Raw genomic sequence first — 15,678 nt, 5'->3', positions numbered from 1 at the left:
ACTAGTCCGATTGTGAAGCTTCCCTTGTCCGTTTTCATTTTTCAGAGAAGCCGAGAGGCAGATTGTAAAATTTCCAGGCCCAGGCCCAGGAATGGGCCCACATCGTATTACTTCCTGGGCCGTATCACTTTAGACACAACACTGTTTCTGGTTAGGAATTAGGGGTGATAAAATTTTATCCCGTCTTTGTTTAACTCGTATTAAACACATAACAATAATGTTAGGGATCCCAATAATAACCATCTCTTAAGCATCCCGACAGTGTGTGTCATGCATTCATTGGGTACAATGACATCATAACAAGGAACCCATTAAAAATCACACTCAATCAATGCATGCCACACATTATTGGGATGTTTATGGAATGATTATAATCTCATTCGACCACAATCCAAATTAGATTATTATTCAATTTATTTGTCTAATTTAAATCAATATCAATTTGATCAATTACGTAGGTTTGGAATCAAATCCATATAACAGCACTTACGATAGTGCAAGTTTTGTTGGACCAACAAAACCGTATGAGATTTTTTATTTTGCTGATGTGATTATGTTTAGAGACGTGTTTTGCTCATGTAGCTGTATTGGGAGATGGTGTTTTGATATAATTTTGTTGTGGATAATATGGAGGCATGAGATATTATTGGTCCCCATGTTAAGTGTGAATGAATAATGTATAAAAATTTATGTTTTACATACGTGATTTATTAGAAGACTGTTTGGTTTGAGAGTAATAGAGGTATGACCCAAAAATGATTTTTGACAACATATTCTTTTTCTCCCTCTCGAAGGACGTAACCAAGTTTGATACGCAGGTTACCTTCTTCACGGAGAAGAAGAGCCAAAACACAAACTATTAACAGTGAGAGAGCAATGGTGACACTGGTGGTGGCTACGACTACCGATCCCGCCTCCATTAACCCGGCCAACGCGCTCCTAGCCATGCCGGGATGGAACCCAGGTCCCTCCTTCCAGGTTAGCCCAACCCTCCTCCAATGAATATCACTTCTTTTATCAACCAAATTTATTATCTTTTAATCTTTCTGTATTTGTTCTAAAACTTCAGGAGATAAGGAGTTTCGTTAACGAACAAGTGAGATTGTTGCAACATGACCACGGGATCGTGAAGGAAGATCACCTGGACTTGCGATGGGAGGAGGCGACAGGCGAGGTGGTAGACGAAATCATCTTCCTCAGCAAACACACTGCCGTTTCAAACCGCCCCGCCCTCACCATACATCCCATCGGTGAATTTTTCTAGTTCCCAATTTGAATAACTGTGTGTATAGTTTCAATTATTCGTTAATTCGTTTTGATTTCAATGTTGGTTGGTTCGTTTAGGAGTGCCTCATTTGCGACAAGACGAGGTGCCCCCGGCAGGTGGCAAGCCAGGATGGGCTGCCCCCCCTGATCCAAGGATGGGGTCCTGGCTCAGACTATTGAAGAAAATTGCTCAGTCTCATAATCTAATACCTGAATTTGAGGTATTTTTTGCTTTAATGGGATAAAAAATCAGTCTTTTTTGTTCTCTTATATTGGTTCCACAGTCATGATGGGTACAAAAATTCATTTTTCTTTACTGATTGTAGATAACCTTAGAGGCTACCCATCACGGACCAGTGACAAATAAACCCACTATGTTTCTGGAGATTGGTAAGTTTATAGTTTTACCGATACTACTTCTGATCAATTTTTCACCAACTTAAGTAGATTCTATCTGGTAATATGGTTTTCACATTCGATTGGAAGGTAACTTGATGCTATTGTGAAAATTTTATCATTTCATCTATCTATGTTAGGATATTGCACAAGTAGCATTCCTCTTAGAAGTTTTAGGGAAATATTAAAAAATGGTTCTAGTTTTTCCTACTTAGTTATGTAATTTAACATTGATACTTGATAGTTCTATTCTTACAAGTTTGAGTAGTGTGTGTGTTTCATATTACTATAGTGAGTAGAGATATTGCATTAAGATGTAGAAAATTCTGATAGAGTAAGAAATTTGGGTGAGAAGGGAAGAATTTCAGAGATGGAAGAGAGAGGACTTTGGTGAGACTGTGAGAGTTGGTCATGATTTTAACACTAGTCTTGGCATTAGGTTTATACTTCATATATTCGATTCGGGAAAATCCTAAACTAATTACTGGGGAAACCATACCAAAAACACCCCACTAGTTAAGGAGAATCTCAATGATTAAAATAGAATTCTAATTCCTAATTTCAAGCTTAAAATATGCATTTTTAAAATTCTTCGATGATGATCCACCATCAGTAGTGTTTTTCTATCCATTTCTTATTTCTCCTACTGGACAGATGAAGATTAATGTTAGGTTTTTCACAATTGATAATTTCATGACCCAGGATTTCTAGAGCATTGCTTAATTCAGAAGCTTAAGTGTAATTGATAACCACGCTGAATGCTACTTATTACTGGACAGGTGGCTTATTTATAATTATGTAGTCCTTATATGAATAATGAAAGGCATGATTGGCTTTTTTTACTATTTTGCCTTTGGTGATTAATGGTACTTTCTGGTTGATACTTGATATAGGTAGCACAGAGGATTATTGGAAGAGGCAGGATGCTGCACAAGTTATTGCTCTAGTTGAGTAGCTAATTGATGGCCTAATGTTACTATTTTTTCGTTCCACTACCAGAAGTTTCCACTTCATGGATTATGCGAAAAACGTCATATGAGAAAACTTGAAGAGTAATGGCGAAAAGCTGTAATAATAAGAACCAATACAATGATATTTCTGGCTATTTAAATTTTGTTGTGGTTTTTCAATATATTTATTATTTATCAGAGGTAAAGCTAAAACCAATAAATTTATCAGAGGTAAAGCTAAAACCAATATATTTATCAGAGGTAATCAGGTAAAGCTAAATGCATTTATAAAACATTCAGAATTGTGCAACAAATGATTTCATACCTATGGTTGATGTCTTTATGTTTTCTAGTATTTCTTTATTTCTCAGATTACGGCTAAATGTATCTGCAATCTTCCCCATAATTGATTGTGCTTTTTTGTCCTTGAAGTTAGTTTGGGAAGGACTTGGGCTTGGAGGCGGAGCTGCTGTTGGAAACTGGAGCAGGTAATAGCAATGTTACTGTGAGGATAATCAATTGACTTACCAAGAATCTTTCACAGAACTTTCTATGTGATTTTAAAGAAAATATTCTCTTCTTTTGGCAGTGCTTTCCTAACCATATAAATTTGTTAACGTCTAGGGGGAATGACAAGAACAGGGTACTTCTTGGGATAGGTGGTGGACATTATGCACCTCGACATGTGGATGTTGTTCTGTAAGTTACTGCCATTTTGGAGTTCCTTTTGGTACTTTATTTTCTCATTATTTTTATATATTTTTATTGTGAACCAGGATTATCTGTTATGTAAATCTTATCTTCTATGATTATTGAAGTGAGTTATTTGAACAGTTTCAATAAATTCTCTTTGATGCAAGACATTTGGAGATATACTTTAATTATGGGCACTACTGCATGCATTGTGCTTCGGTATCTGAGTGGAATATTGATATTGCAATTCCTTACATTGGGTACTTACAAGTTACATCTGATATGCCTGCCTTTTGGGGCTTAAGTTTGTGCCTGCCATTTGGCTGGGGTCTGTGTTGATTGAAAAGAAATAACCAGAATTGCTTCCTTATCATCTATTTTGGGCTGTCTTAGCCTTGAGTTCCTTGTCACTATTGCTATTTGTGCCTTTTTTTTTTTTTTCAATTTTTCCGCTAAAACTTCTGATTGTAAAGTAGAAAGTATAAACCTGTCGCTGCATGTATTCAGGAAAGACGGTGTTTGGGTGGGTCACCTACTGTCCGGATATTCATTGCCTATGGAAGATCCAAGTCTTTCAAAACCAGAAGACACAAATGACAAAGTTATTGGTGGAACATGGAGACAATCGATTAAAGCTGCTTTTGACGCTACTGTATCTGCTTTCCCTGGTGGAGACATTTTCGCACATCTTGACCATAAGTAAGTTTACTGAGAATGTTGAACTGACTCACTTGAACATGTCTCGAGGCTCCCTGTTCTTGTTAAGCAATGCTGTGTTTTCTTAGTTTTAAACTTATAATCATCATAAAGGATTGTTAATGGTAGTACAGGTAAAAGTGAAAACGTACTAAGTAGGATAATTTTCTCAAAGGTGGTTAATTGTTGAATACTTGAATCCTTCCAATGATGCATCATTGATGTGGAAATGAGTCTTGAGGAGACTCCATAACTTCTCGTAATCCAGAGATTGTGTGATTCCCCCCTGTACATGGACGTCGAGCAATACCATTGCATGATTCTTTCAAAGTAAATGGCTAATGAGCAATTGAACTCTATAATTCGCTCATGAGTTTTTTGATCCTATCGTGAATCCATCGACCTATACTTTGTGCTGCACAGTAGTTTGAATTTTATTTTGAACTACCACTTGATTAAACTGATCTACATCAATGATTGCAGGAGTTTCAAGGGCTGGCAGAAAAATGCTATTACTACATTTTTGGGTGAGCAGAATATCAAAATTGGCAAGCCTAATGACTTCTTCTACTGACAGGACAGCACCATGTGGATCCCTGGTTTGGAACCTATCTTTACTAATAATAAGAAAGGAGCGAAGCTATGCGGCTTCTTCGAGTATTCCATTCTGCCTTTCAGCTAGATCCAGGATCCGTGTAGTGAATGAAGCAAATGTCACTCAATACATTATCTCTTGACCTCTTTAGATTTTAGTATACCCACATTGTTGTATGAGAGCTGTGGATTCCCTTGAAATGGTGGAAAATGATGCCAAAGATATCTTGTCACTTGAAACTCTTTTTTATTCGATAGAGATGTCATATGAGCTTGTCCTTTTGGACATTTGAACATATAAGTTTCATTGGGGCAAAGCCCAGGTTATTGCTCCTAGTAGAGTCAAACTCGGGACCGCCCAAGTCTATACAGATTGGTCCTATTAGAGATTTACCGATTAGGATACTTTATTTACCACAGATCCTGGGCATTCTAGATGTAGTCAGTAGTGACACGTATTCAGACCGTGGACCTAAATTGGATTTGGGACGAAGTAAGGTCTATTAAAGAAAAAATATTTGAGGCCTCGAGCAGGCCCATGCTGAACCAAACGATGGCTTAAAACTAATTCTTGAGCACGCATACACGAAAGTGGGCCATTGGCAATTATTATGATTTGAGGCCCAATGGGCCCCACATTTACAAAAAAAAAGTTAATTAGACTCTCCGCCAAATGAAGTGCAACCAAAGCAAACGTTATTTACTATACAAGTATCACCGCTCGAGTACGGAAGCAGAGAGAGAGCGAGTGTAGGCAAATCCCGGCAATGGACAACTTTTGGAAGCAAGCGAAGGCATTTGCAGAAGAAGCCGCGAAGCAATCACAAACCCTAACCTCCTCATCCAACAAGATAGCAGATCTAGTTGCCGAGACCGCGAAGAAATCCAAGGAACTCGCTCTCGAGGCGTCCAAGAAAGCTGACCAGATCAAGATCGCCGCGCTCAAGCAAGCCGATCAGATCCAGCAAATCAAGTCTTTCTCTGATATCATTCCTCCGCAGCTATCCTCTCTCTCCATTGCAACCGCCGCTTCGTCGTCGTCGTCGTCCTCCTCCTCCGCACCCGAGATCTCGGACGCTGAGCTTCTGAAGTTCGGTCTCACTGATGATTTGAGAGATTTTGTTAAAGGATTCACGTCTAGTACATTCCAGCACTTTCCTATTCAAGGTGAGAGAATGTAACCGACGTCTTTTGTTTCTTCTGTCGGTGGATTTTGATGACTCTTGTTTGATTGTAAACGTATAGATGAATCGGAGACATCTGATGTGCCGACCACGGTATCCAATGTGCGTAAGGATCTTACAGAATGGCAAGAGAGACATGCTACTCTGGTTCTCACTTCTGTCAAGGTTTGATCTTTATCTGAACTTTAGTTTTTTGTCCAATTCACTGCTAATCTGACTGCTTCACTGTGGATAAAGTTTTCAGGTATCTTAGATTTATCATCTGCCTTGAATTTTGTAAAACCTGGCTTTTATTAGGTTCTTGTATTGTTTCATTTTTTTATGTGGCTCATTGTTCCGTGGTCCCTTTGATGAATATTTTACTGTCCACTGAATCTGATTTGATGAATATTTAACAGTTATGCATGGTTTCTTAACTGGTATTCCTAGAGATTTCTCCTAATGCCAGGCTCCTATCATTAGTTCACAATAATAAATTAAACAGACCCAACTCAAATTTTTTCCATAAATTCTGTGAAGGGTGCAATTGGAAAGAAAAGGAATGCTCTATGGAAAATGGCAATATGAATTATCACAATGTATGTTAAAGTAAGATAAACACTTTAAAAACATTTTAACCGAGGCTGATGCTAGTGCAGAAGCATCAAAACCAAAGGAATGATGGATGTATCTATAGCCTTGTTAGCATTATTTTGTTTCTTTGATCCATATTATATTTCTTTGTTAATGTACGTCTTGTACTGGAAAAGATAAATGCAAAAGTTCAATATTTTTAGCTTTAGATTTGGGTTGTCAAAATGTGAAATATGCTCCGATGTGGCTATCCAGATTATGATTTTGTTTTCACTCATTGTTTTTTCTGCTATTTAAAAGAGCAAATCATTTATGTTTGCTATAATTATGCTGCTGCAGGGAATTTCAAGGCTAAGATATGAATTATGCCCCCGTACTATGAAAGAAAGGAAATTCTGGAGGATATATTTTACCCTTGTTAGTACTCATGTGGCTCAGTAAGTATTTAACGCTCTTCAGTAGTCATATGATCAAATAATTTTCTCTGTATTTTTAACCCTTTTTTGAGGTTTCTCATTGCTCAAGTGTAAGCCAGATGCAGATATGCCTCATTTAAAACAAGATTCGATAAAGACGTGATGTTGGATATATTGATCCAATATATGTCAAGGAACTTGATAAGAGTGTAAAAGGGCATCAATACCAAATAAAAAAGGGTTGGGGAGAGTTAATTACTTAATTCACAAACAAAAGGTAAGGATGATGTTAAAGAACTTGTAAAAGGACATCGTTACTGAATAAAGAACGGGTAGGGGAGATTTTTTTATAGGCAGGGCCCACATGTAGGCAATTACACCCATACGGCCATACCTCTACCCAGCCTGAATAAATCCCATACCCCAACCCACCCCAATCGAATTTGAACCCAGGACCCCTCCTAGTCTTGGGTAGGGTCGCTCACCGCTGGACTATACTCTGATTCCCAGAGGAGGGGGGATTAAAATTCACAAACTAATGGTAAGGGGACTATCATAGCTTGTGAGTAATTTAGGTTCATATTTCACTACTCTTCTATTGTTGTGCTCAGGTACGAGAAGGAGTACATGGAGGAGGTTAAGCGAAAAGCTGAAGAGCAAATGCAAGATGATAAAGTGAAAAAAGCTCCATCAGTTGGAGAGGCAGAAGCAATGGAAAAGAATCCAAAAAGTAAAACTTCAAACGCATCAGCTGATCAGGATTTGGATACTTTTCTCCTGGGCGATCTTGAGGATAGTGATGGGGGTCCAGGTAGCTTTCTTGGGCTTCTTATTTTGTTATGACTTATGACCGATGCCTACAACTATTAAAGCTTCTTGATTTGCTGTGTCTGTTGTCGTAGTTGTATTTTGTACTAATTTAGCCTGCTTATTCTTTTGTGATTGTCTTTCAGATGATGGGGATGGGGATGGTGATGGAAGCTTTGATGATGATTTTGACAAGATTGAAAGTTCGGTGAGTTAGAAATTTTTACTTATCTCATGGCACTGTTCGATATAGGAACCACACATCCTTGCTTTGTTTTCAGTTTTGTCTCTATAAGATAAACGACATACATACATTCTTTGGCATTTTTGCCTAAATGGCTGTTTGCAGCATTTGGTTTGTTGTTGAAATTTTATTGCTCCGTTTGCAGGATGTTGAAGATGAGAAGCAATCAAAGAAAGTGCCATCTGCTGCTGGTTAGAACGATTCATGCTCTGCATATTGTGGAGTGAAAATAAGGAACTTGCTTTTGTAAAGAATGGACCACAAAAATGGCAGTGAAAAGCTAGTTGTTGAAAAGAAGCAAGCAGAGTTTGTTCTACTTCAAATTGAGTGCCTAGCTGCAAAGAGGTGCAGCATCGGTTTCTTTGCAATTATGCGATAGATTAACACGTGCTATGCTTTGACGGTACTGAACATTGGCAGGTTCTGGTGCCTGTTTCTTGAAGGATTAGGGGAGGGCAGGACACTCATTTGCCTTTGTACAGATTTAACATATTTTAGCTCAATGTTTTCCAGTTAATGTTCATCATAAGTTACAACTGCTCTCTTGGTATTTTTATTTCTCTGGACAGCTTAAAAATGGCTTTTCGTCGCTACTTGTGCCATCTTATTTATACGCACGCTGCACGCAGGCATTTGGTTGATGTCAAATGTATATTTGTTATCATAAGCTTGAGTTATTTGGAACTGAGGATTGGGATCTTAGATGCATCTGGTTTTTGTATTTTGCTGTCTCGCAACCATCATGCTTTGATGAAACTACTGCGAAGTGGAACTTCTTGTTATGTGCAGTTTGCCTTTGTTGCCGACGGTTTCTATGCCGCTGGGTTGACCCATGATTGACCTTCGGAGCATTTGGGTGTTCGGACAAAAAGTGTTTGGTCAAGCATCAAGCGATGCTTTACGGAATCACCGATGAGTTCGAAGCTGAGCTGCTTTCATTCAATGCAATTGACAGAAAATTATTCAATTTTACTCTCATCTCGCTAATAATTTTTAATCATTTGCCAAACACATTTTGTTATTAGAACTCAGGTCACTCACCACAGTCCGAAAAAGAATCAATCTGATGCGTTTTATGATGATTGCATGAGAAAGCCCATAATAAGCCCACATTACAGTTTTTCATACTCCAGGTTAAAGAACCTGTTTGGTTGCTAAAAATCTGGTACTTGGGTAATACTGTTAACATTTCTTTTCCTTCTTTTCTTCCTCGGCATAACGTTCACCTTTGCTTCGCTAATGTAATTCAACTGGAGCCGTAACAGCTATGGCTATTCCTTCACTCCTCCAAAGCTCGAAAACCTCAATCCAAAGGTCCAGACTTTTCTTGTTTTTATGCCAAATTTCCACCAATTCCTCTTCGTTCTTTTTCTCCACCAAATGCAGAGCAGGACTATTCAAAATCTATCAAGTGCCCTCTCAAGCTCCTCCTGTCCCCAAGAAAATCCCCTTCAACGTCTCTGCTCATGGAACTACTCTGGAAGACCCCTACCATTGGATGCGCGACACTAGCGACGCTGATTTCGTGGACTTCCTCAACCTAGAAAACTCCTACGCTCAAGCTTTTATGGCCGACACTCAAGACCTGCAACGCACTCTGTTTGCAGAGATGGTTAGCCGAATGCCCGCCAAGATTTCCACTCCGCCCGAGCGTTGGGGACCCTGGTTTGTCCTTTTTTTTTGCTCACCCATTTGTTGGTTGTGGCCATTGATATTTTAGAATGCCTGCTAAGTGTTTGTATTATTGCATCTTCTTAGCGGATGAGTTTGACAGCTTGAATTATGTATCCAAACATAAATAATCTCACAATGTGATCATTTTTAAATGCATTTCTTTTTTCCCCTCTTTTCAGTTTTTTCGTTAGTAAGGGGAAGAAATTTTTTTTCATTATTCAAGGAACGTAGCCATTTAATGAATGAGAAGTTTGTTTATTTTTGAGCAGGTTGTACTACCAGTACATTCCAGAGGGTAAGGAATACCCAGTACTGTGTAGGAGGTTAGAGACTGGTAAAAGTGGTTTGTTGAAGATTCTTATCAATTATGCAAGAGAGGGATTTGAGAGAGAGGAAGTTTTGCTTGACTGGAACAAAATTGCAGAACAATATGGCAAGCTTCTTTTGCTACATACATTTAATATGACATGGATTTTCTCTTCACTTTAAATTATTTGGCGAATATACATGATCCAGCTTACCTTTGTCTTGTCATAGATGTATGGGGGAAGGCTATGTCAAGTTCATTATGAATAAAAGTAGTTAGCTATTCCAGTACGTTTATATTTTGAAACAATCTCTGTTGGTTTATGTTATCTTGGGGTTTTGTCAAATGGAGGGAATGAAACAAAAGCGCCCTTGGGGGGTTGGAGTACATTTCTTGTTGATACGATATCAATGGGAAAAAAATAACGCTAAGCTTTTGGATAAAAGGATTCCTAATCTAGATGAGATTCTTTTTGATATAATTCATAGTTTATCTTGTACCTCAGGTTGGAGCCTTCTTTAATTAATTTTACTAATGCCAAAATACATGTCATTTTTTTCTTTTTTATTTTCTTCCCCTAGAAGCAGAGATAAATATAAGATTTAATAACTGTAGTTAAAAGGGTAAAAAGGACAAACAGAAGTTTATAAGATAGGATGCTTGTATCCTCATAAAGGAAGAAAGGGGTGATTACATAATAATAAAAGATGTTACTTCAAGGCCCTAGCTATACTTTTTAGGCATATATTTACAGTCAAAGCAACTTGAACTTTTGACTACTACTACATTGTATCTTTTTAGGGGCACATTCTTTAATCTTGCATTTTGTACTTCGTATGAGGTAAGTAATTAGTGCTAATATGTTTATGGTTATAAAAGTAAAGTAACGCCTGTTATGCCATTGATTAGTAATAGTATGTTCATGGTCATAGGTTACGTGCATGTTGGGACATGTCGAGTTTCACCAGACCACAACTTTCTTGCATACACACTTGATGTCTCTGGGAGTGAACAGTTTATGCTTCAAATCAAGGACCTCAGAAATGGATGTATTGTTCCGGGACTACAAGTTGATGGGGTTGTTAGTTTGGCATGGGCTCAAGATGGGAATACTCTTTTCTATACAATATCTGACGAGAACCAACGACCTCACAGGCAAATTCTTGTCATTTTTCTGGCGGAGCCATTTTTTTTCAAATTAAGACATTTCTCATCTTTTTATTTCCTTTTCTTTTCAGGGTTCTCTGCACAAGACTTGGACAGGATGTTGCATTTCAAGTCCCTGTGTTTGTGGAAGATGATTCCAGGTTTTGCGTGGACATAACAAACACAAAAGATGGAAAGTTTATAACTGTGAACTCGAACTCAAGGACATCATCTGAGGAAGAAAATTTAGTCTTTTCTTTTTCAATTTCACATCTCCATGAATTTTCACTTGTTTTATTTAGCGAAGCTTATCATAACTTTTTTTTTTTTACAGGTCTATGTAATAGATGCAACCAACCCACAAGATGGTCTGCGAAGAATACGAAAGCGTGTCTCCGGTGTTCAGTATTTTTTGGAGCATCACCATGGTTTGTTCTATATTCTAACAAATGCTCCCTTAAATGGAAATAAGGAGTGGTCTGGTGGAAATTACTATTTGGCTAGATGTCAAGTTGAAGATATACAGTCAGCTTCTTGGCAGGTTTAGTTTGTTCTTGATAGTATTAAGTTTTCCCTTGTGTTGCTATTTTTTCTTTCTTTCTTTCTTTCCTCTGTTCATGTTAAATGCATATTTTGTATTACTTTTTCACATACTCTTGTTTTCTGTGCAGACCATGATTTTTCCAAGTGAAGATGAAAGCCTGCAAGATATGGATATTTTTAATAGGCATCTGGTGCTTTTCATCAATAAGAAAGGGGTATCTATGCCATGTTCCATCAATTTGCCTATCGATGTTCAAGGCGAGGTATTAAGAGTTTTTCTTCCCATTCTGGCCAACACAATCTTTACAAGTCCAATAGTTAGTGAATAGTTTACAGCTTTGGGAGAATTTTCCTGCAAGAGAATGCTTTGAGACTTTGGGTGTACGATGCATTCATCCTTAGGTGTGATGTCAAAGAACCCAAGGGTTGATGCTTACAAAGTTACAATCTATCTTTCCTTTTCTTTTATTTTCTGCAATTCCATATCTGTTTCTAGTATTGCAAGCCTTAGATTCTTGTTGTCCAAGCCCCAAACCATCCCACAGCCTTAGTTTAACGCCAACAAGTTACTTTTACGGCCCAAGACATTGGTTGTTGATTACTGTCCTACGTTTCACACACACCAGGTAAACAAATACATATTAATAATAAGGGTTGGCATGTGAGAAAATGTATTATATGAATTTGTCTACTTAGTTTTTATCATTTATCATATTTGCTTTTCTTCTCATGCATTGCCACCTGTAGGGAAAGACTATAAATTAACATAACCATCAAAATAAGATGTTTTGAGTTCAGCAAAATAAGCAGTGCTTTGATCTTGGTCAGTTAGAAGCCATCTCTCAGTCTAGATATACAACATAATTTTTGCAGATGCATATAGTGGATTTGTTATTCAGTTGAGTTATTTTTGTTTGTGATTAAAACAAGATAAAAGGAGTTAACTCCCATGCATAAGACTCTCATAGTGGGTGGGGTTGAGGTAGTGTATTCTTTGAAATTTGCTGCTACAATATCTGTTATTCCGTTAATTTGTACTTCAGAGTTCCCTGTTCACCTAAATCTGAAGTGAACTCTAGTTGTCCGCTGAAGGAAAATGCAATACTGATAATATAAGTTCTTTCCTTTGTTTGTAGTTTTCACATGTGCAAATATTTATCTTCTTTTGCCTTTGTTTTGCAGCATCAGATGGGTATTCAGGATCTTAATCCATGGTTTTTTCCTCTGCCCTCAAATTCATGCAGCATCACTCCCGGATCAAACCATGACTTTATGAACTCATTGTTTCGTGTGGTGCTGACTTCTCCAGTGGTATAGCTCTGGATCAAACCATGACTTTGACTACAAATATATGATGTCTTGTTCATATGTATAGTTTTTTTCCCTGCGTGCGCATGTTTGGGTGTACGTATTTTGCTTTCTGGTGATTTTTTAATCTCAATAGAGTAGAATTTCATGGCATTGTTATCAACCTCATTACCTTTGAACACGTTGAACTCTCTCTTAAATTGTGCAGATGCCTGATGTTGTTGTCGACTATGATATGTCAAAGCAGACATTCTCAGTTGTGCACCAAGAGGAAGTCAGGAATATTACTGGTAGCACTGGATCTTGCTTACCTGCGTTTGAACCAGATTCTTGTGAACATCTTAATCCACAAAACCGTGACAGAAAAATTCAAAACGCTCAGTGGAAAAAGTGGAAAGAATTCTCTGATGCATACTGTTGTCAAAGGAAGGAGGTTCTTGCCCATGATGGTGCCAAGGTTCCTCTGACTATCGTGTTCTCTCGAGAAGCCCGGCAGCTGGGCCAGTCTCCTGGACTATTACTGGGCTATGGAGCTTATGGAGAAGTCCTAGATAAAAGTTGGTCTGGAGACCGTTTAAGCTTACTTGATCGTGGCTGGGTGGTGGCATTTGCTGATGTGAGGTTTGTTCAGTCTGGGTTATGCTATTTTCTTGATCTCTGCCGCACTAGTCCATCTAAAATTTCAGTGTGTTTGACACTTCAGTTCCTTACTTTTTGTCATTTTTTTTAATTGGAAACCAGCATATCTTGAAGGTTTTGCATGCTTGTTCGTCATTTTAAATTCATAAAACTTGTTTTATTTTCATTTGAATTTCGGTAATTCCAACATCTTGAACCTGTATTTTCGTTTATCTTCGTCCATTTGCTTTCAATTCTTTGCTTCTGAATTCTGATGGCGCTTCAAATTCTTATTGCTAAATCTTAGTTTGACTGTACGCCTGTACGGTTAAATATGATCACATCAGATATCGTAATTTTCTACCTTCTTGACCAAAAATAAGTTTACATGAACAAATTGGGCATCCCCACATAATCATAATCATAATCATAATTTAAATCATTGTTGTCTTCTATTTGACCAGGGGTGGTGGTGGGTGTGATTCTTCCTGGCATAAGTCTGGCTGTGGGTTGAACAAACTAAATTCCATACATGATTTTGCATCATGTGGCAATTATTTAGTAAACGAGGGATATGTACACAGAGATAAACTGGGGGCCATGGCATATAGTGCTGGTTGTCTACTTGTTGGGACAGCTGTCAACATGTACCCAGAGCTTTTTCGTGCTGCCATTTTAAAGGTTAGCCATGCAGCAAAAAAAAATCTATTTGATTTGTTATAATGTTATGGATTTTGGATTGGGTTGCATGGTGCTAACTTCCTCGTCAGTTAGTTTATTTTCTTGTTCTTTAATTGTTGGAACTGATATGTGGTGGTTACATCTATCAGGTTCCATTCCTTGATATTTGCAACACACTTTTGGATCCCAGTTTGCCTCTAACCATACTTGACTACGAAGAATTTGGGAATCCCCAGATACAGTCTCAGTTTGAGTCTATTCTAAGTTATTCTCCTTACAATAACATTATTTACGACCATTGTTGTCCTGCAATGCTCGTTTCATCATCATTCCACGATTCAAGGCAAGTTTACTTTAGTTCTCTTCATCATTCTTCCATGCAAGCTTATGTCGTGTGTGGTTACCATCTACGCTTATTTTTTTATGTTGACTTACTGCATACCTTGTATACGCTAAGTTTATGCTGGTAGTATTCACATTCATTTCAGGGTCGGAATTTGGGAAGCAGCTAAATGGGTGGCAAGAATACGAGATTCCGCTTGTCCTGATTGTTCTCGCTCAGTTATTTTAAAGACAAACATGACTGGAGGACATTTTGATGAAGGTGGACGCTATAGTCAGTGTGAGGTGACGGCTTATGATTACGCGTTTCTGATGAAAGTTATGGGGACTTTAACAGATGAAGTTTAATACCATTGGAACATGGCCAGGCTGTTATATATCGGCAAACAAAATTACTGAAAGACATTCTCATGAATGTGGCTGTTAATCATCTAAGGGCAGCTGCCAGCTGCTGCTAGTGCTTTCCTGATGAAAGTAATGGGAGCTTCCAGGCAGTAACAACTTTATGAAATGCTGTGAAAAGGATGTTCCATAGCAGCATCAGAACATCATAACAAAATTGTTAATGCAGCTTATTTCCAGCAAATCCTTTGGTGAAACGGGTTCAAGAATCTTTCTTGGGATATGAAGACTGATATTTGGAGCCCTAAAGGCTTGGTTGGACGAGTATGAGGTTTCCTGAGCAGTGTTAATGCCTATCCAAGACATGAAAGTTTCTCTTCTTGCAATGAGAGAGCAAGTACCAATTAGGGTGAGACGTGCGTATGTGCTGTAGATTTTTGTTGAAGTTCTTTTGCTCTTATTTTTGGTTGTAACCTAATTGAAACGGTGATCAAAGTTATTTTTGAGCAGAAGTTCATTCTTTTGTGGCCTAAAATCCTTGATGAAACCTTGATCAAGTAATAACATGACTGTAACAGGAAACTTAATTTGTAATAGACAAGGCAGAAGTTAGGGTGTTTTGAAGGTTGAAAAACAAAGCAAATTTGGTTGGCATGATGAAGTTGAGTATGATAACTACTCGCAAATGCGGGAGGTCATACATTTAACTCTCACTAATTTTGGCATCATTTATATATGGACAGTGGGGAGCGGGTTGGGTTGGGTTGGGTTGGGTATGCGGGGAATCATCATTATCTGATACTTTAAAAAAAAAATTTATCTCAAACTTAAAAGATGCATTATATAAAAGAGAAAACCCCATAAAAACCCAAGTTACAATCAACTCAGACGAGAAGAC

The 15,678-nt window shown here is 37.9% G+C and overlaps 3 protein-coding genes across 3 annotated transcripts; all 3 read left to right on the top strand.

Moving 5' to 3' along the window:
* Positions 1-765: 765 nt before the first annotated feature.
* LOC119991335 (D-aminoacyl-tRNA deacylase) lies at positions 766-4,922 on the top strand. Its single transcript, XM_038837690.1, has 9 exons — positions 766-978; positions 1,070-1,250; positions 1,345-1,487; positions 1,593-1,656; positions 2,556-2,608; positions 3,045-3,100; positions 3,237-3,311; positions 3,813-4,004; positions 4,485-4,922. The coding sequence occupies exons 1-9, from the start codon at positions 877-879 to the stop codon at positions 4,573-4,575; spliced, it is 957 nt and encodes a 318-aa protein (XP_038693618.1). The 5' UTR covers positions 766-876; the 3' UTR covers positions 4,576-4,922.
* A 350-nt stretch (positions 4,923-5,272) lies between these two features.
* On the top strand, positions 5,273-8,521 carry LOC119991336. The gene is made up of 6 exons (XM_038837691.1): positions 5,273-5,762; positions 5,841-5,944; positions 6,692-6,789; positions 7,380-7,579; positions 7,722-7,783; positions 7,965-8,521. Exons 1-6 carry the CDS (start codon positions 5,363-5,365, stop codon positions 8,013-8,015), a joined length of 915 nt encoding a protein of 304 aa, XP_038693619.1. The 5' UTR covers positions 5,273-5,362; the 3' UTR covers positions 8,016-8,521.
* A 464-nt stretch (positions 8,522-8,985) lies between these two features.
* LOC119990507 (dipeptidyl aminopeptidase BI) lies at positions 8,986-15,315 on the top strand. The gene is made up of 11 exons (XM_038836455.1): positions 8,986-9,484; positions 9,763-9,926; positions 10,733-10,955; positions 11,039-11,183; positions 11,281-11,487; positions 11,618-11,752; positions 12,672-12,800; positions 13,006-13,418; positions 13,880-14,096; positions 14,246-14,439; positions 14,585-15,315. Exons 1-11 carry the CDS (start codon positions 9,087-9,089, stop codon positions 14,784-14,786), a joined length of 2,427 nt encoding a protein of 808 aa, XP_038692383.1. The 5' UTR covers positions 8,986-9,086; the 3' UTR covers positions 14,787-15,315.
* Positions 15,316-15,678: the final 363 nt, after the last annotated feature.

This window comes from Tripterygium wilfordii, chromosome 22 (genome assembly GCF_013401445.1).
Source record: "Tripterygium wilfordii isolate XIE 37 chromosome 22, ASM1340144v1, whole genome shotgun sequence".
NCBI classification, from domain to species: domain Eukaryota; kingdom Viridiplantae; phylum Streptophyta; class Magnoliopsida; order Celastrales; family Celastraceae; genus Tripterygium; species Tripterygium wilfordii.
The sequence above is the reverse complement of the archived record's forward strand: the minus strand, read 5'-3'. Positions and strand labels throughout refer to the sequence as shown.

Bases quoted from the DNA above. Each gene is read 5' to 3' on its own strand.
- LOC119991335 (XM_038837690.1), top strand. From the start codon at position 877: ATGGTGACACTGGTGGTGGCTACGACTACCGATCCCGCCTCCATTAAC. The intron at 1,488-1,592 runs GTATTTTTTGCT...TACTGATTGTAG, and splicing joins ATCTAATACCTGAATTTGAG to ATAACCTTAGAGGCTACCCA. The intron at 3,312-3,812 runs GTAAGTTACTGC...GCATGTATTCAG, and splicing joins CGACATGTGGATGTTGTTCT to GAAAGACGGTGTTTGGGTGG.
- LOC119991336 (XM_038837691.1), top strand. From the start codon at position 5,363: ATGGACAACTTTTGGAAGCAAGCGAAGGCATTTGCAGAAGAAGCCGCG. The intron at 6,790-7,379 runs GTAAGTATTTAA...TGTTGTGCTCAG, and splicing joins GTTAGTACTCATGTGGCTCA to GTACGAGAAGGAGTACATGG. The intron at 7,784-7,964 runs GTGAGTTAGAAA...CTCCGTTTGCAG, and splicing joins TTGACAAGATTGAAAGTTCG to GATGTTGAAGATGAGAAGCA.
- LOC119990507 (XM_038836455.1), top strand. From the start codon at position 9,087: ATGGCTATTCCTTCACTCCTCCAAAGCTCGAAAACCTCAATCCAAAGG. The intron at 11,184-11,280 runs GAAGAAAATTTA...TTTTTTTTACAG, and splicing joins ACTCAAGGACATCATCTGAG to GTCTATGTAATAGATGCAAC. The intron at 12,801-13,005 runs GTATAGCTCTGG...TAAATTGTGCAG, and splicing joins TGGTGCTGACTTCTCCAGTG to ATGCCTGATGTTGTTGTCGA.